This window comes from Harpia harpyja, chromosome Z (genome assembly GCF_026419915.1).
Source record: "Harpia harpyja isolate bHarHar1 chromosome Z, bHarHar1 primary haplotype, whole genome shotgun sequence".
In the NCBI taxonomy this organism is placed as follows: domain Eukaryota; kingdom Metazoa; phylum Chordata; class Aves; order Accipitriformes; family Accipitridae; genus Harpia; species Harpia harpyja.
Genome location: NC_068969.1, coordinates 69,153,517 through 69,174,531, shown reverse-complemented (window position 1 = coordinate 69,174,531; position 21,015 = coordinate 69,153,517). Strand labels below are relative to the sequence as shown.

The 21,015-nt window shown below is 35.0% G+C and overlaps 1 protein-coding gene across 2 annotated transcripts in view; it reads right to left on the bottom strand.

Moving 5' to 3' along the window:
- Positions 1–21,015, bottom strand: part of CNTNAP4 (contactin associated protein family member 4) — a 260,580-nt gene that overhangs the window by 63,722 nt on the left and 175,843 nt on the right. For both annotated transcript variants that reach the window (XM_052778474.1, XM_052778475.1), the window contains exons 9-12: positions 18,474–18,623; positions 12,895–13,066; positions 6,519–6,625; positions 3,748–3,867 (exon numbers count right to left, since the gene is read on the bottom strand). In XM_052778474.1, coding sequence (XP_052634434.1) covers positions 3,748–3,867; positions 6,519–6,625; positions 12,895–13,066; positions 18,474–18,623 — 549 coding nt within the window. The remainder of the gene's footprint in view (positions 1–3,747; positions 3,868–6,518; positions 6,626–12,894; positions 13,067–18,473; positions 18,624–21,015) is intronic.

The following is a 21,015-nucleotide window of genomic DNA, read 5'->3' as shown; positions in this document are numbered from 1 at the left end:
CAACACCCAAATAATTGTTTCTGAAATAAGATATAGTTTACTTTGTAAATTGCAGTTAAAGAATAGGAAGAAATATTACTTACTATTGTTACTTTTCCCAGGCTTAAGTTGTTTATAAAATAACACTAAATTCTATCCTAGATTCTAGCTACATTTATATATATATCACTATAATTTGAATTAATTTATTCTGTGTAAGAAAATGGCCTATAGCCTTTTTCTATTATACAAAGAACCAAAAGGAGCTTGCAAATATTGTATTTACTATAAAACTCAGATTACATGAAGGTGAGTTATTCTAGCCATCTAAAATCAAATAGTAGTCATTGTTTGAACTACTATTCAAAACTTGTGTTTAGTCAAGGACTAAGAATCACAGCTTCCGAAGTTCAATATAAAGTTGCTTCCAAACACCTGATGTAATATTAATTTATGGCAAACACCATGGTATGCCCACTGGACTCGGTACTGTAACATGATGAAGTACTAGTTCAGAACTGAGAGCTACATTTCCCTAAAAAACATATACGGCTCTTAAGTCGACTTTTAGCTTGGATACTGCTGAGTAAAACAGCCACGTACTTGATTGCATTGTGTAGAGAGGCCTTATGATTCATGTAAACTGGGGTCATGTACCAAAATATTTACTTCGGAAGCAATTGAACTTTGTCTACAAGTTTTGGGGTTTTTTTATGAATCATATTCTGTACTCCAAACATTATTTCTAGAAAAATATGTTCCGAAGTAATGCTCTTGTAATAAAAGAGCAGAAAACACTTGCATATAAGTATATATGTAATTCAAATGGTTGAATAATAAACAATATATTGCACGTATATAAAAGGTATGTGCTAAGATGTGCAGTCTGCTATGAAACAGACTTTCTCAAACTTGGACCCATGTTGTTTACACTAAGCAACAAAGCAGTTCAATAGCTTTCCAGTTATATTGATACTTCACAAATATTCTTTCATTACAGGTCTTCTCTTAACTTCCTACTGGAATTATGGAAAACATTTTTAGTTGTAAAAAACTTACTAGAATGCAAATCCACACAGATCAAGAACGAAAACTGTTGTTACAATACTTAGATAAAGGCATTACTTTAAAAGCTACTAGAGGCCATAGGCTAAGTACTATGTATTTACTTTGAGACTAGAAAAATAATTTTCCTGCACACTGAGACACTGGAAGGGTGAAACTGGCTGGCACCATAGCACAGGAATGCATTGATCACTCCATCCTATAGTTTGCACACAAGGAAATGTAACATCAGACTCTCTGCTTGGGAGTACAGAGATTATTCCCGCCATGTTCTTCAAAATATAAATTGCCCTAAGTATTGGTGGCTGGTAAAAGCTCATGTGATTCTGCTGTTTTGTACTTTTGCCAAGCCCCCTGACCTATGAATAGGGAAGCACTGAGCTTATTCTGTTTCAACTTCCACTTGCAAAGCCTGTAACAATCTGACCCCCATGACTAAAATCCACTTCAAGGTAGGGGTGAGCAGGCTTCTAGTTAAAGCCAGTCTGGGTCAGTCAAGTCAAGCTTAGATTCATGTTCACTGTATTCTTGGATCTTAATGGCCAATGTAATTTGAGCAGATATATGAAATATTATTTTTTCTAACTTGTAGTGTTGATAATATTTCTGATGTTCTAATAGAAGTATTTCTAACTATTTAACAGAGATGTATTTTATTTCATTGTCTTCCTACAGGCCACACATGGCTGACATTATAAGATATTTATAGAGAGGAAAGAACTCATGGTCACTTAAAGTACAAGTATTCATCAGAAAACCTAAAGCAAATATCAAGGTGAGATGCCTATTCAAAAAATATTATATTAAAAGGAAACTATGTATGCAACCTTTTTATCATTGCTTACCAGTTTTTGGTCAAATTATAAAATTTTATTAAGTACTTGCTTGTGGAGTCAAAAAACAGTTGGCTGGAAATACAGCAAACTTGGCTTTCTTTTTGTACATGCACATACACACAGACACAAATATAAGTTGAACATATAAATTAAGACAAACAGGTCAGCTATCAGACCCATTGTCACACTCCCAAATTTACAAAGAAAAAGAAAAACAGGTTACTGCAAAATTTGGTCATCTTAACTGGCAGCGAGCACTCTTTTCATTCTGAATCTGACCTCCAAGAATAAAACCAGGGAAAGGCACTTCCCTCCCAGCTGCCTGAAAATAGAACCCCATCAATGTCAAAGATGAGGTAGTGCTGTAAGAAATGTGGGCATCTGCCTTCCCTGCCTCTGGTGGGAAAAGGGAATACCATTCATGAGGAAACTGGGAACAAAACAAATATAGAAGATTCATCCTGTCAGGCTGCATCTTGAGATGAAGAACTGATCAATAAGGTTTGCTTAATGTGGTGAATAAGGAGTGACTGAGGAAAACAGTAACACCTGTTCATGGACACACAAGGATAAATCAGACACTACACTGTACCTTGGAGGGTTATACCCACTTAAAAAAATTGTCAACTTTCTGCCATGATTCTTTGGTCTCTTTTAGTCTCGTAGGACACTAGGATATTTCTTTTTAAGGGCCTGTGCCAATCTGAAGTTTGCCCACCGTGAGCTAGCACAGTTCGCTATAGAATTAATAATCAGAAGCTGACATGGCAAGACTAGTTAAATTGTACAGACTGATTGAAATGATGAGAGTTCTATTATTTCAACACATATAAGAAGTATTCTTTAGATCTCTGTGAAAATCAGCCAATGCCACTAGCAGGCAGAGAACTGTCAGTTTCTCAAGAAATAGATGTGCCCACAAATTGTTTACAAATCAACATCAAAAGCTTATGCTAAGGTTTCTAAGTCAACCTCGCAACACTTAGGACATACCTAAAACAAATTCAACTATAGCTTATTCATGGAGTCTTTTAAACAGTTATAACTGTGGAAAAATATATTTTTGTCACATGAAACAATAAAGTGTTTCCATCATTTTGGCTGGAATGAGATTCAAATAAGTAGAGGCTAAATAAAAAGAAAAGGAAACAGCCTCAAATAAAACAATAATAAATTTCAAAAAGCCATTTAAATGTAAGCTTCATTGAAAGGGCATATGCCAATAGGCATACATCGACAACATCAACTGGTTTGTTAAACTGAAAACAAATTCTGATATCTAAAACTTCTAGTGATATAAATGCTCAGATTCAAAGAACTGGGTGCGCAAGAGGAGGCAGGGTGCCTGGAAGTGGGGCTGCAATAGTCCCACTGGTTGCATTTGCATTCTCCAAAAAATCTACCTGCAGTTTGAAAAATGAAGCTTAATGTCTATATTCCTCATAATAAAGGCCAGTTCTGAATTACAATTTTTCAGAAGGCTACCAAGAAAAATCACTAATTTTCTCATAAAACATAGCTTATTTCTCATTTCCTTAAATGTCTTCAAGAGGCTGTAACTTCAGTGAAAACAAAGTTGCTTCCCAAAATGAACTAGTATAACGTTGTCTCCATATGGAACACATGACCCATTGATGTAAAGCACAAGAGGAATGCAGTGTTAGCTTCACAGCCCGAATCCTGTTATTATCCTAAGTTCTCTGCCTAATTCTTTGCCGGTATTCTGAGCTAAGGAGTCACCTTCAATTTTTTGAGCATGTATACATTAAACTTGCAAGCTACAGAGGTTTCTTACTTGATAACTCATGTTTCAGTGTAATGAGCATGCATACAGACCCAGCTGAGTTAAAGAAGTTTATCACCTCACCTGTCATATTACAGTATACAAGAAATGGTCTCAAGGGCCCACTTCCATCTGAATCAATATTGTAAAAGCCTGAATTGTTCCCTCTGTGCTTATAGGCTTCACATGATTGCTCATAGATGGCTGTAAAAGAGCACATTCCATTACAAATGTAACGGCATAATTTTACATTTTATTCAGGGAATTAAAAAAAAAGTGTGTGGAACCTGTCAATCAGGAAAAGAAGTTGTGTGTGTTCACTGCTAAAGAATACAGAAGAAATCACATAATCAAAACTACACTTTCATTCGAATTTGTAAAGTATATTTGGTTTTACTTATCTGGGAGATCACAATGGTCATTTTCAAGCATTTTTTTTCATATTTAAATCTGGAAACTTCAGGAGGAAAGCAGAAAATGTGGGTGTGCAAATGGTTGTAAAAACTGCCAAATAATGTGAATGCAAAGGGTATTACTTAAACCCTGGTAATCAGATTTTGAGGAAACAAAGACTATACCTCAACCAAATCAGATTCTTGTGGTTGTTGTTATTATATACAACAGAAGGTAGGCAGTGTTTCTAGGTGTTCTGGTTGTTTCCTGACATTTTTTGGCTTTCACACTTATTTTCCTCCATTTTTAAATAGAAGGGCAAATGACTTGTCAAAGACTGCAGTAGAAGAACTAAATACGCAAAGACAAAATGACAGCTTCTTGGTCCAATGTCATGTATACTTTATATCAGTCAATGCCTAAAGAAAAGTCTGTAATGACTTCTTTATGATCAAAAACCTGAGAAAAGGGATGTATGAGTCCACCTCTGTACTTGAACAGACAGGAACCACTGATGATAATGCCACAGCTAGACCACATGAACCTAACCTCTCCTTCAACCATTATATTGCTATCAAGCAGTCATACTCTGCTGGTCTTTCTTTTCAAATTGGACTGTGTGCTCTATCAACTCTTATCAAAATTTGAAAACACTCCGCCAAAAAGAAAGAGCCATTAGATTCAGAAAAAAAAAAGAAGTTATGAGTGCCTTACAAGTGAAAACATAACTCCATAATAATTATTAACAATCTGGAAGATTTTGATCTATATAAATTCAGTTTATTTAAATTTTTTTTAAAAGCTATCAAGTACCAGTACAGTAATAAAAAAGAGGTGCTGTTTTTAAAAAGAAGCTTGTTTTTGAAAGAGTGTGATCTCTGTATTTTTTGCCTGATGGTTGCTGACATTTATGGCAACACTTATCAAAACGATAAACAATTAATTCAGATTGCTTACTCTATGAAGTATTCAGAATGCAAAATTCATGTAATTTTCAAATGGAATTTTGTGGGTCCTTACAGTATATAGTCTTAGTTAAATTTAAACATGAATAAAGAGATTCAATTATTCATTAATTGTTTTAAGGCACATGGTAGTTTGTATAATAATATTTCAAGATTAGTAACTTATTTCTAGGTTTATAACAAAAAGAATGTTTCTTTGAGAATTCAAGGGGCATTTTTTTCTTTTAAAGTTACACAGAAGTGTGATAACATGGCCAAAATTTATCCTAGGTTCTTGACTTGAAATCATTATTAAAATCACTAAAATCAAGTGCTAAGAGTGTTCCATTTTATATCCATAGTTACAGCATTTTATTAATCATAAACAAACATCCTGGAAGACTTTTATATGTATTTTTGACTATGAATAAGAATTCAATAACTCTTACATATTATTACATTTCTCACGGAGTCCTAATCATTCAGAAACCTTGGCCTCCATCTGTCCTCACAGACATCAACATATGATTTTCCAAATTATAATGAATCAAATCACCTTCATCTTCAATTTGGGCTTGTCATAGTTTCATATTATACATTGTGATGTTCAAAAGCATCTGTATTATTGGTATCTTTTCTTTGCTACACAAATTTTCTTAAAATTGTATTTTATGCCACTGTGTTCTTTACAATTAAGGCATTACAGGAAAAGTCATGACTGTTGTTAACTCTGTACAAATGAGATTTAATAGGCAGTCTCCTAAAATCAGTGATTTCTCAAAAAATCCCATGTGTGTAAACATACATTCTTTTCATAAAATCTGCCAACAAGGATTGTATAGATTTTATAAGGACAATTTATAAGGACAGAATTATTTATCTGATCATTAGGGTAGTCTTTGGAATTTTTTAAATTATCTGTAAATTTTCATAAAGATTTCTAGTTATTAGAAGCATATAATGAAGGCCAGAGTAATGATTTATTCTGCTTCCCAGAACATGCTTAAAGCAGTACATATGTAGAGCATCTCCTGTGAAATGAGTTAAATTGCTTTCAATTAGTTTTTTTTTAATTTCTCCTAATCTATTCCCTGATTCAGCAAACTACATAAGCACATGTTTAGGGCTTGGCATATGATTACCTTTGAACATGAATGTAGTCCCACTCTCTCAGAAAAAAATCAGTATTAATTGTTGTGATGAATAAAGATGAATTAAATACATTTCTAAATGATTTGCTGATTCAGAAAGTGGAATTATATGGATAGAAGAGGATATTACTGACCATCTTGTGTAAATCATGAAAAATGGGAAACAGAAGCAAGTAAACATTAGAACTTTCAATGAGTTTTTGCTGCTAAATATGTGGAATTCTCAAAGCCTTTCCTTGAACCAACTTATGAATATTTACATTACTTAAAATCCTTCGAATATGAATGATCAGTATAAATATGTATTTTTGTGGTAAAAAAATTAAATCAGAAATAAAAGCATAGTCAGAAAACATCTTAGACTTACGAAAGTGGCAAGTAGCTCCCTTGTAACCAGTATTGGCACAGTTGCAGTAAAAGCTGTTCCAGGACTGTGAGCACTCACCACCATGTTCACAGTAATTAGGCAAACACCTAAAATGAAAAAACAAAGAGCATTTTCACTCCCTTTTATGTTCATTTACTTGTCACTTGTATTTATCAAAGGATGCAAAATCATGGAAAAGAAGCAGAAAATTAAGAGGATTTCCCTTCATCTTCCCCACTCTTCCTATTGTCTATAATAAATATATTAATTATTCAATAAACCTGTGAGAACAGAAATAAAGTGTAAGATACATAATTGTTACTTATTACTGATCAACTATCTGCAATTCAATACAGATTGATAAACCAATGAAAGATTTACATGCTGATAATTCACTGGTAAGTTTTGCAACTGATAGGATTTCTTCAACAAGATGTGTCACCGCAAAGCAGCATCACAAGAGTTTTATTTCTATTAGTCTAAAGATAATAGAAGAATAATTAAAAAAAAATCACATAACAAATAAAACTGACCAAAACTAGTACCTGAGAGCTATTTCTTATTCTGAAATCATGGTTACTTCCTATTCTAGAAAGAATAAAATATTCAGTATGTCAGTTCCATCACAAGACGTAACCAGCAGTGATACCAGTTTTCATTCTGGTGATATGAACTGAAGAATTTTGGTGTCTTTTTTCTGGATTTAAAATGTTTGACTGCAAAGAAAATTTGCCTGTAACTGCTTAATGGTTAAGACTGCATCACTATACCTAAGTATAAAATTTTCCATCAGATGAAAAAAAGAAAATTTATCTTTTTCATAAACACAACTGAAAATATATTGAAAGAGTGGCACGCTTTAACCGATTATTTACTAACTTTTCACCTTAGAAATTAGTTAACATTCTAATTGCAGTGAGTATATGTGTGTATGCGTGCATATGTGATACAGCTCAGAAAGTACAAAAAAGGCTTTATTGTTGACATTGACCACAGAAAAAAGAAAGCAGGCCCACTAATATTCACAGGATCTTAAAATACCTTTGAATTCATTCAAGAAATCTTAGGAGGGTATTAAATTAGGATTGTAGAAAGTCCAACAATTCACACATCTCCCTTATGAATAATTCAGGGCCTTTGTACATTCACTCCTCCTGACTCTCAAAGAATTCTATCTTCCTTTCATGTTTCTAAGCAAGGATAAGCAGAAGTTTTCAGAGAAGGAAAGAAAGAAAAAAAGTAGCAGGTAAAGCGTAGGTAAAATAAGTGAAGTGATATAGGTCACCTATTTTCAAGGAAATAAATGATGTTTTTGCCAGTGAAATGGCTGATCTTGTATTTATTATCTCACTTACAGAATGTATTTCTAAGACAATTCTGTAGATGCTGTATGTCTCAATGAGCTCAGGCTTGGAACATAAAAATTAACTTTAGGCACTGGGCTTACAATTACTTTGATATTAAATACTTTGTTCAAAGGAATTGTATAAATGTGCATAGTAATAATTCTTGGGATAAATGTTTATTTTTGCTTTCTACAGGTATGACTAGTTATCAGATATAATAAATATACATCTCCTCTAACATAACTGTCATTTAGGACTTTCAGTGCATCCTCTGACAGCTGCTCTGCTTGCATGTATTTCAGTTATAGTTTTTCTTGTTCCTTTTTGATAAAGACATCATTATTCCAAAATTGTGAGTGATTTACTTGGTCTTTACTTGTATTGACTCCCTGTCCATATTAATTAATCTTCCTAATATTGTTCAGAAAATGAAAAGCTTAGATGCAATTGATGACGCTTGAATGAACTTTAGAATTGAAAATAATTTAGAGTATAATTTAAATCTTTTAACATTAAATTTTACATCTTCCCTCTGTTTCTGAATGTATAATAAAAAGTAGTCACCAGCTACATCAAAGTGAAGTTATAATTACATTATATGCTGCAACCCTACCCAAAGCAAGACTTAGAACAGTGCTTTCCCTGAGGAAACTAATCTTCTAACAAAAATATTTCTAATATTAGAAAAAGTATTTCTAATGCTTCATTGGTAAAAGGTAATATTTGGATTCATCACCATGTCTGCTTAAACCAGAAAAAAACCCCAGCTGATTAAGCATTTACCAGGTATTACTTGATAATACACTTTTAAGTGTATGACATTGGAAAATGATACACTATTTAAAACCAAGGCGGCAGGCTAATAATAATCATAAGTTCAAAGGAGAACACTGATCCAGAACATGAATATACTTTTGATAAGGAAGGAAAAAATAAGAATTTCATATGCCAATTATCTACTAAATACATTTTTGTACACTATCTGCTTATCATGGTTCCAAAATATGGCTAAAAGATATCTTGAAAAGAATAACTAATTGCTGCAATTTTCATTTCTTTTCTTTCTTCAGTCTTCAATTAAAAAAAAAAAAAAAAAGAAAGAGAAAAATATTTGAAAACTATCCCTGTGCGAGTGGTTTTTTTTTTTTTTTACATATAAACCCATTTATTCTGTTTTTTGTGCAACACACTGCTGCTAGGACAAGAGAGGCAATAACTCCTGGTAGGCAATCATATGTTTCTGTGTAGAGCTTGATGTAATTATGACAGATTAATCTGGTACTCTCTCCTCAGAGACTATATGTGCTAACTTTGTAAGGCATTTAGAATGACACTGTGTCCTTTAAAGTTATTTCGTCAATGGTTTATGTATAATTAGTAGTTATTAAACCAATATATATTGATAAAGGAGCTGAGAGAAAAGATATTAAGGAGAAATCTATGAAGAGAATTATTTGCATGCCCAAGAGGTACATGAGCAATGGAAAATATAAAGATATTATACAAAGAAAAGGCTAAATGAAGGAGCATGGGAAGAGCAACGACTGGAAAGAATCATAATAATTTAAGCATAAGAAGAGGAATTGTTAAGTTTATGGAACTGAGAAAATAGAAAATAGGAAAATGGTAGGGATTTTTTTGTTTAAAAAGAACAGGTTAATAAATTATATCCCAATGAATAAATGCATGATTAACCAACCATCTGTCAATAAGGATTGTAAATCTGATAAAGAATACACTATGTATGTTAAATGTTTGTGTATATATATATATACATGAGATAAAGAATGGACTCAATTATTTTCAGTTTATTTACTATTGCATATAAATTCAGATCACTATGCAAATGGTAATTTTTATTTGTGTTCATGCACTTTAAATGTATAAAATTATTACATTTAGTGGTCCATTGCTTCTACTTCAAAAGCCATCAATAACTCCAGAATTTGGGTCACGCTTCACTATTTGGAATTGGAGATGCAAAGACTCCCATAAAGACTCCAAGACAAAGAGGTGGTTTGTTTGCCCTCAGCTGTAGAAGGGATACCTACCATCAGGAGCACAGTGGCAAAAATGCTGATTACTTTAGCTTAGGGCAACCAAAGACATGTGGAAATCATTATAGGAAGAAAATATTTTCTCTCAAACAAAATGGTGCAGAAGATGTTACAAGCTACCTATTGGAAATTGGTTAATACATGCAAGCAATTTTAATGTTGGCAAAGAAGAATGTATCTTATCAACTGGGATTTATGGTGAGATGTAGAATTAGTTTGATAAAGAGGAACCTGAATTTTGTTCCAGATGATGAGCTGCAGGTATCGAATGGAATGAGACTGTGTGAGGAAACTGGAAAGAAACAGTCCCTGGAGCAAGCTAGCACAAGACAAGAATGGCTTTTTAAAAACAGTTTGTTTTGAAATAAAAGATAATGAGTGTGATGAAATTGATGAAAATGGGTGGCCAAACCTGGTTTTGAAGTGCAAGAAAGGTGCAATTGTCAAGTTATAAGGAGACACAAATTAGCATTAGCAAATTTTAGAGAAAACCAAACCAACCAAACAAAAACCTTCCATAAAGACTTTTTTTTTTTTCCATTGGTATCGTTGGTCATAGGAAACCACACATAATTTTGATGAACTATGAGAGTAACATAAACTTAAAAAGGGTTAATACAGTGTCAGAAAGTAATAAAAACACTTTGAACAAGACTGTGGCTGGGAAGCTTAAGTGGCTTGCACAAGTTCATACTGAAAAAAAACAGATAGCAGTGGTATTGACATAAAATAAAGATGGTAACTATCTTCATATGCTATAGAAATTCAGCAAGATAAAAATATGAGGAAGGGCTATATATATACCTAACCTCTTTAATGCAGTGCTTAAAACCAACAAAAAAGCAATCAAAGGGTAGGGTGCAGTTCTGAATAAACTGAACTTGGACTGAATAAGAGACAAATGTTATGATATTTGGAATACTGTAAATAATGTTGAATTTCTATATACTGAGATTCACAGAGTGACTTTATACATATTTATACACATAAACTTCTTTTTAAAAAAACACACTCACATACTATGGCCATTCAAAAGCTGAAAGGAACTGGAATCACTACATGTAAAAATGTACCATCTTCCTTTAAAAATTTGGGTAACACACCTCTGTGTTCATGGAGGAAGAGATGGTTCCTAAACCACAGCTCTGAGATGAGCATTTTGAAAGATCCTCAGTTACACTGTACATTGAAAAATCATGGTAAATCAGAGACAGAAATTGGCATCATTTATATTATGAGGCAATTTTGTGATGTTTTCCACTGATAATCTTGCTTAGATCTCCTTTAATGTGTTTGACTAAAGAATATGCAGGTCGCCACATTACGTTCTTTTGACCTGATTCTGTTCCTGATTCTGTCTCTTTACTAAAAGAAAAAAAAAAAAAGGAAGCAGTGTAGTGGAAGTGAAGTTCAATTCCAGAGCTGAAAAACCAACAGTGATACAGTGCTTTAAAAGCTGGAAGGAAGTGTCATGAGGTCTATCAGAGAGGAGAGGAAGGAGATAGTGAAAAAAGTTTGAAAAGTGAGAAAATGAGTTGAAAGGAGTAGGGTGTGAGAAAGCTAAAAAGAAACGTAAATGTATGCTGCATCCCAAATACAAATCCCTAACAAGTTATATGGTAAAGTTTTGACTGAGGCCAAACTCTGTTTTGTCATATGTCTGTCACACTTACTGCCTACTACAAAATCAGGATTAACTCAGTAAGGGATAAATTAGCACAGAGAATGAAATACATGCAACTGTATATGTTCTTAAAAAATGATAGACTTAGAAAGATTAGTTAGAATACACATTGCATTTTAATTGAAAGGATCACATTGTAGGCAGATTTTTTAGCCTCCTTTTGGAGGTTTCTCTCTGTAAACTGTTATGACCAATTAGGTAAAGAGTTAGTATTATTTTTGTCTTTGATCTACAAGATGTTGTGACTTTCTTAAAAATAATAACCTGGATAGACGTACACTGTGTTGTCTCTATGAATGGAAAGCAAGTCACAGAAATATATCTGTGTAGCTGAACCTGAAATTGGCTATGGTCTTGAAGCAGATATCTGCCTACACTGTTTTCCCCAAAGACAGCAATTTTTAAAAGTCTTATAATTCAAAGGCCAGAATTTTTTAGACCAAAAGGCAAATTATGAGGACTAGAAATTTAGGGGGTGGGGTAGGAGTGTTTAGAAGCACATCTTTCTCCTGCCTGTTGTGTCATTTCAGCACAGCCTTTCAGCTTGGACCAAGGCCACCATTTCTGGATTAAAACAGACTTTGCATAGATGCCATGATTGCATTCTCCTCAGTATACAGCAGAAAACCTCTCCTTCCATTGTCCATCTGTGTGTCTGCTCCCTCTCTTCGCAACAGCCTCTGCCATTCTGCAGCACCCTTTTTGGCTCGTGCTCTGCCTTCTCCATACTGAACTCCAGCAATATCCTTCTGTCAAACATTTCTGTTTCAAGCAAGATATTCAGTCTCTCTTCCCTGCAGAGGGAGCCACTTCAACCAGTCACTGTCTTTTAGATAGATGCTAATACCATCTACTGCAAGTTATGAGATTAGTTCTGACTATAACCTAAAAAAGATTGCTCACTCACTGTGATGAATACTATCTACTGTGTTTCTGGATGGGTAGAATATAGGAAGCAGCAATAACTTCTAAAGAACATAGCATTTCAAAGGGTGAATGGGACTACATAACACAGGAGGGTGTGGGTGTCTATAGCTTTACTTGCAAAGAAAGTAAGATATTTAAATTTTGTTGGAAACATCAAATAATTTTAACCCCAGTTACTCTAATTTTATTTGCAGTTCATGGAAATCTAATTGCTGTGCTATGTATACTGCATTTATTCTAGACTTTTGAATACTTACAAAAGAAGCAACATGACATTTTGTAAGCATTCTGTTCTTTGTCATCAAGTCAGTATTGGAAACAAAACATTCAAATAAATAAATGAGTAAATATTATTTTCTTACCTGTCTATAATGCCACATAAATCTATCTGAAGGTCACTGAAATTGCCAAAAACATTTTGCTGAACTGAGATCATATCCACTGCTTTGTTACCAATGGAAATGAGTCGCATGCATCCTTGAAAGCCACCAAATGAAGTATTACATTCAGAAATGTTTCCACTGCTAGGGCAGCCTGAAAGAAGCATAAAACCTGGAGCTGAAAAAAAATATTTTATTGAAAAATTTATATATTCCAAAAGTAGACTGAATGTTGATAATCTCCAGGTGTTGTAAACTTTGTGGGTAGAAGACTTTAGCCAGATGTTCTTCTGATTAGGCATGGTGGTGCAACTGTAAAGAAATACTTCTATGCATTCTTACTGTTTTTAAAGCATATGCAAAAGCATCATCAAAAATTTGGGTAAAGGATAACCCAAGCAGCAGTTCCAAAGCAATGAATGGAATCAAGATGTGAACAGATTGACTGACTGACCTTAGTCACAAAATGTTAAGTTACAATACAAGGTGCACATGATTTGGACAAGTTTTAAGTCACAACTGAAGTAAAATAAGACAAAACTTAGTTAGTAAGTACAGTGATTTTAATTTATCAAGCTGTCCAGAAATTCTGGAAAGTACTGAAGACAATTTCTTGATGCAGGTCATCAATGACTCAACTAGGAGAGATGTTCTGTTGGACTGTTACTTGTAGACAAGGAAGAAATAGTTGAAAATGTGAAGATCAAAGGCAGTCTTGGTTACAGCAAACACGAGGCTGTGGAGTTTATGATCCACAGAAGAGAGCAAGAAAAAAAGCAGAATTACAACCCTGGACTTCAGAACAGTCAATGTTGGTCTGCTCAGGACCTGTTTTGAGTATCCCATTGGAAATCACCTTGGAGAGCAAAAGGGTTGGATATTTTTCAACAAAAAAACTCTTTGGAGCATAACAAAAGTCCATAGCGATATCAAAATAGTTAAGCAAGTCTGGCACAAAGCCTGCAAACATAAACATGGAGCTCCTAAGTGAATGCAAACAAAAAGAAAGTACACAAAAGGTGGAAGTAGGGACATCCAATTTGGAGGGGAATACAAAGACATTACCTGCATGTCTTGGAATGCAGTTAGGAAATCCAGACTTCAGGTGGAGTTAAAACTATCAAGGAAGGTGAAGTGCAACAAAAAAGTTTCTATAGGTACAACAGTAGCAAAAGGAAGTCTAAGGAGATTATGGGTGCACTACTCCATGGGGCACAGGACCTAGTGACAAAGGTCTTGGGAAGAACTGATTTGTGCAAGGCCTTTTTTCTTCAGTTTTCACTGGTAAAACTAATCCTTAGGCTTCCCATGTCCTAGCAGAGTATGAAGAAGGGAAGCAGTACCCACAAAAATGAAAGAGAGTCCAAGGGGCACCTGAGGGTGCTGCAGGAGCTGGCCAATGTCATTGCAACAATTGCCATTGTCATTGTGAAGCCATATCATTTTAATCCTCAAAAGGGCTTAGCAATTTGGTGAGCTTCTTGATGACTGGAGAAGGTAGATGTTACACCCATCTTCAAGAAAAGCAAGAAGGAAGGCACAGGAAACGAGACCAGTCAGCCTTACCACAGTCCCTGGCAAGTTCACAGAGCAAATCCTCTTAGCAGCCATTTCTAAACATGTGAAGGACAAGAACGTAACTGGGTAACTTTAGCTTCAAGGCTAAATCGTGCCTGACAAATCTCTTTGTTTTCTTTGCTGAGGTGATGGGCACTGTGGACAAAGGGAGAGCAGTATGCACTGCATACCTTGGCTTTAGAAAAAGCCCTAACAGTTTTCTATAGTCTCCCTATCACCAGATTGATGAGATATGGGTGGGATAAGTGGACAATTGATGATGCAAAGTTCAGCTGATGGTCAGTGAATAGAGGGTCCTTCAGAGATCAGTACTCAGAGCTATGCTGTTTAATGACTTCATAAATGACCTGGATAAGAGGACACAGTGCACTTTCAGCAAGCCTGTGACTGATACCAAATTGGGGGCAGGGCTGCAACACAGAGGTACCTGGGCAGGTGGGAGAAATAAGCTGACAGACACCATGAAGTTCAGTAAGAACAAGTTTAAGTCTTTAATCTGAGATGGAACAAGTCTGTGCAACCATCCAAGCTGGAGGATAACTGTCTAGATCCATAGAGAAAGGCCTGGGTTCCTGATGGCCAACAGGTGGACCATGAGGCAGGAATGTAGCCTTGCAGTACAGAAGACCAATGGCATTCTGGGCTGTATTACCAAAAGCACAGCCAGCAGATCTGGGGAAGTGGTTCTTCCCTCTCTGTGGCACTTGTGAGACCACATCTGGAGTCCTGTAGTTCTGGACTCCCCAGTACAGGAAAGACATTGACATCCTGGAGTGAGTCCAGTGGAGGTCTCCAAGATGGCCAGGGACCTGAATGCACAGGCTGTATGAAGATAGTCTGAGAGAGCTGGCCTGTTCAGTCTTAAAATGAGAAGATAAAGTTATCTGGTAAGATGATACAGAGAAGACGGAGCCAGACTTTTTCCAGCAGCGCACAGAGATGGGACAAGAGGCAAAGGACTAAAGTAAAAAATGGCAAATTCTGATCAGACATTAGCAACAAGTATTTTTAGCATGAGGGTGGTCAATATGAGAACAGTTTTCCCAGAGGATTTATGAGATTTCCATCCTTGGAGCTGTTCAGTGTTTGAGTGGTTACAACCCTGTACATCCTGATCTAATCAGACTTGTTTAGAACAGAGAGTTGGGCTAGACAATGTCTGGATGTCCTACCCAACCTATGAATAATGTTCTGTAAGTATCTAATATTGTGGTTTGTCTATTGTGTTACTGATCCTAAATTGCCTTGTTCACTGATTGCCAATTAATTAAACACTGTTAATAAATCAATAAATTGCTTTGAACCTGTTTTGATTTAAACCATGTCCATTGAGCAGTTTTTTTTCCAGTGGCAGCTGAACACTGCATGACAAAATATGCCTAAATGTTTTTTTCTTTGGCTTTCTTCCAAAAGGTAATATTGCTTCTGGAATGATGCACAAGGGCCATTCTTTGATCTTAGTCAAACAATACTGTATTCTGGTTCACAACATTCAAAGACCTTCTTATTTCGTGATGTTAGGAAGCAGTGACTTTTAAGACACTTCTCTATTCCACAGAACTAATGGGTACTTTCTGAAGTCCTGTAAAGACAGTGCAGAGGTTTACCATACAGGAAGCAAAGTGACAGTGGAAACTAGTAAATCTATTCAAATGAGTGTACAACAACATAAATAATGTAGATATGTTTTTAAGAAGGATACAATAGAAAATGAACTAAAACTGAAATGAAACAGGTAAATAAATTCTCAGTGTCTTTTACTCTGGTGAGGAACCAAACTGTTCAAAACTGTTACTACCTTTCTAAAGGAAAATTTTTATTATCTACTTGGTATATTGCTTTAAGAACAACAAATCCATGGACTTCCAAAAGTCCAAATAGGAGCACAGTAAATTTTCAGCACCACGCACAGTTACACAAATCAACTACAGGTCTAACCACATTCTTTACAGCATTCTACAATAAAATGGTAAAATAAATTCTGTCATTTCTGGTGAAAAATCTGACACTCATTTGAGAATGAGATACTTCCAGTGGAGTTCATATGAAAAAAAAAAAAAAAAAAAGCCAAAGAAGGCAGAAAAAGGTTATTTCTTTTACACTTAGCTATTCTATTCTACAAAATTGTTTCTAGGATTTTTTTCTTGGTGTTGTCTTCTAGTTCTGTCAGAGAAAAGGCAACATCATTAATATTAATGAAATTGGGATTCCTTATAATTGTGGGCTGGATATTAAAGATAGGAAGAAATCCTTTAATAATGAGATTCACCCTATATGCTTATTGCAATATTAAATAAACTCTTTTTTGCCCATATAGTTGCAATGAGATATTATTTCAAGAACTGAGAGAGGTCATATAACCTTGATGATAACATAACTAGAAATTGTGCTGACATAACACTAAATTATTTTCACATTTATTACACATTTTCCCAGCTAGGCATACACATTTCGTGCATACTTTGTATTCATTAAAACAAGCAAACTAACCACCATGTGCCCAGGACACCTCTCCTGGAAGGCTGATATTCATGTTTTAACAACCAGCATATAGAAACACAGTAAATATTCATATGAAATTAGAAAGTAAGTCAAAATGCATTGTCTGCATTTTGACAGTGGTATATGGCATAAAATTTTAATAAATGATTTTCTAAACTCAGAAACCTTCTACTACTTTCCCCCAAGTTTGTATGGCATGCACGAGCTGCTAATTTCAGCTATAGAGCTGAAATCAGGGAAGCTAAGGGGTGGATCTGCAGTTAGTAATTTCAATGTTCTTGGAATTAATTTGCTCCTTCCACCCCCTAAAAGATAAATAGAAATGTCCTTGTACAACTTAATTGAATATACAGTTATTTGCAGCTGCTCATATCCCTCCTGATCTGTTCACCTGTGCCTTCAACCCTGCAATGGTGTGAATCACCTAATCAGAGATGTGGGAACCTGAAGCATAGAAGGGGGAAAAAAAAGTCTTCTGGTTACTCAAGGCCAATATTCTGCCCTTTTGATTATTAGTTAGGTCAAGGGGTATCTTTAGTAGAGAAGGCTAAATGCCAGATATGAAAAGTCATATGGATGCTCATGTAGCAGTTCCTATACTTACAGTCTGCTTGTAAGCGTGACATCTATTTACAACCCGTTGTTTCGAGGGAACTGATCCGTGGACAATGACTTGGTCCATACTCATTTAGGGGTTTTTATGCATTTTTCAATTTTCTCGGAAATCTGACAACTGTTAATAAATAGTTCAGTCATGAATTCCTAAGCTACTAAGTGATGAAGCATTAGGTTAATGTTGAATAATGCTTTCAGATAGTTTAACATTGCTACTGTGTAGTCCATGTCCGGCCGATTTCCTGCTCAACTCTATCAGTAACCATGTATGTGATAAATGACAAAACCACCTGGTGACAGATAATTGTCAATATTCGTAGAGAAATGATGATATCTAAACATAATTTTTAGGCATAAGTTATATTCTCCAAACATAGGAAATTTGTGTCACTCTGGTAAAAAAAATAAAAAAATTAAGAGTGTGTATCATGTAAAGAGGATATTTGCACAAGTAAGTACGCATCCACTTAAGGTGAAAACTTGAAGTCCTCCCAGTGGAAGATTCTCACAAAAAATTGATTTAGCAACACAACAAGTGTGCACAAAAGAGACCTTTGTGTGTCTGTCTGATGGTCAGCTAGGCTATATTCAATTATCAGAGCATGATACCAAAAAAAGATGTTCTAAAAAGTGACCCAGGATTTAGAGTGGTAATTTATTCTACCCAACATTATAAAATTTTAAGGAAACAAAAACTCAAAAAGGTCATAGCAGCACCTGAATACTAGATCCTTTGAGAGATATCCAAGCTAGGCAAAGAAGACTTGAGGCAAGCCAATTAATTCTCACCATTTGATTAAATATGTCAGGAAAAAATTATGTTTAACTGTGGGATATTGCCAGCATAAATAAACAACATATTTCACCTCCAAAGTAGAAAGCATCTCCTGAATAAATTTGCAGAGGTATGGAGGCATGAGCAGATGAGGTCACGTCATTGTCCACTATTACACTGATACGATTCCTTTTGACAGAGAACCATACAGAATGCCACTGGCCGTTATTTAATCCAGCACCTGAAAGGAAAAGAAAAAGCAAAATGGAGTATGAACATCCATTATTTGTTATACTACCTGAATATTATAGACTTGAAAGGAGGAGAGACTGCTAGTGCAATCATAGCCCACATAAAATTTCCAATTGATAATGAAAAGAAGAAAAAATTTTAATAAAGAACACAAATGTCTCTGTCCCTTCCCTTGCTTCACATCTGATAAAGAAAAAATAAAAGTACTTCAGTGAATAAGTCTTACTGTTGTAATACTCCTAATTATTAGTATTACATCCATTTGATGTAGTGACTATGAAAAGTATCCTTCCAATCTAAGGAGGTTACCATTAAGATATCATTGTGATGGCTGATACAGTGTTTTACATATAATACGCATTTTTGCTGCACTATTACAAAGGATTTCTTCATCTTTTAAAATTAAAGGTATCCATTTTATTGCAACCCAGTAAAATAGCAAAATCCTGTAGATGCTAAAAGCTTCAGCAGCTGTCATGTCAATGTTGCAAGATTATTCCTCTTTCAGTTGTCTCCTTTATTGGAAATGTATGGGAAAATTTTCTGAGCGTTTAGCCTCTAACACCAATTTACATTACCTCTGGCTGTGTAGGTGTAAGGTGCCACAAAGCAATAAGCCTAAAGCCCTGATTCTGGAAAGGACTTACATATATATATTGAAATAAATTTTTTACAGGGTAGTATGTAAGCACATTATTATCTTTAAGAAGTACTTTAAGTCAATCACATTCTTGAATGTTCTTCAAAACAGAGATACTTCTTTTGGTGAAGAACAAAGAATACAACCTTTGAATTATGTAAAGTCTTCTCTCGACTGCAGAGTGCCTATGGTTTGTGATCTGTGATTTCCCTCTTGAAATTTCTTGTATTTCTATACTCATCTTTAGAATGTGTTGTATATTTTTCCTGGTTTCAGCTGGGATAGAGTTAATTGTCTTCCTAGTAGGTGGTATAGTGCTATGTTTTTGAGTTAGGTATGAGAAGAATGTTGATAACACTGGTGTTTTTAGTTGTTGCTAAGTTGTGTTTATACTAAGTCAAGGATTTTTCAGCTTCTCATGCCCAGCCAGCAAGAAGGCTGGAGGGACACAAGAAGTTGGGAGGGGACACAGCCAGGGCAACTGACCCAAACTGGCCAAAGGGGTATTCCATACTATGTGAAGTCACGTCTAATACATAAACTGGGGGAAGTGGAGGTGGGGGGATCACGGCTCAGGGACTAACTGAGCATCAATTGGTGGGTGGTAAGCAATTGCATTGTGCATCATTTGTATATTCCAATCCTTTTACTATTACTATTGTCATTTTATTAGTGTTATCATTATCATTATTAGTTTCTTCTTTTCTGTTCTATTAAACCGTTCTTAGCTCAACCCATGAGTTTTACTTCTTTTCCTGATATTCTACCCCATCCCACTACGTGGTGGGTGGGGGAGGAAGTGAGTGCGTGGCTGCATGGTGCTTTAGTAGCTCGCTGGGGTTAAACCACGACAATGTTCTAGAGAAACAGCTCACCAGTTAACTGAGTAGTTCAAACAGAAGGAAAAGAAATAAAAAGAGAAAGATCAGAAGGTTCAAATAGCTAAATTACATTGTAACTAGGATACATATATTGTTAACTACCACAGTCTAAATACAGGATCAGCATAGAATGAAGAGAAAAATCCTAGAATTGCATTATAAATTTAGATAAATTAACATCTAGAAAATATCTCTAATGTATTTAATATAATATTAGTCTTATACACTTTTTCTATTATTTGTTTCCTTACCTGAACCACTCTATTTATTAGGGACTGCAAAATAAGAAAACTTAAATATTTTGCTTTACCCCCAGCTTCAGTGGAATTATATGAAAGCTATGGCTAACAGATCTTCTTATCTTTGTGTTGCACTTTCAGGAACAATTCACCTTTCTATTATAACAGCAGAAAACACAGGGTCGCAGTCACGTGTTTTCTGATACCATTCTGGCATTACTTATTTGGTTGCAATCTTCTTGAGAAGTGGCATTTGAGTTTGCTAATCGAAGCCGTACACTTACAGTTAGAGTAAATAATTACACCTATGAGTAAATAGGTGTATTTTCTACTTCTGTAAAACTACATATTCATGATATTTATAGAGATAGACTTTTTACTAAAATAAAAATTGGAAACCTTATACCACACAATATAAAATAGTATTAATGCTATTACATCTGGCTCCCAAAAAGTTGCATGTAGAGGGGTAATCTTTTGGTAACAAGGATTTACATAGTCCTACAGACAATGTGGAGGGAGTGACTAGAGTTTCTCTATATTTTCAAGACGTCCAACTGCTGAAGAAGCCCCCTTGTACTGGTGGCAGCTAATATAACTTAGAGCAGCCTTCAGGCTGAT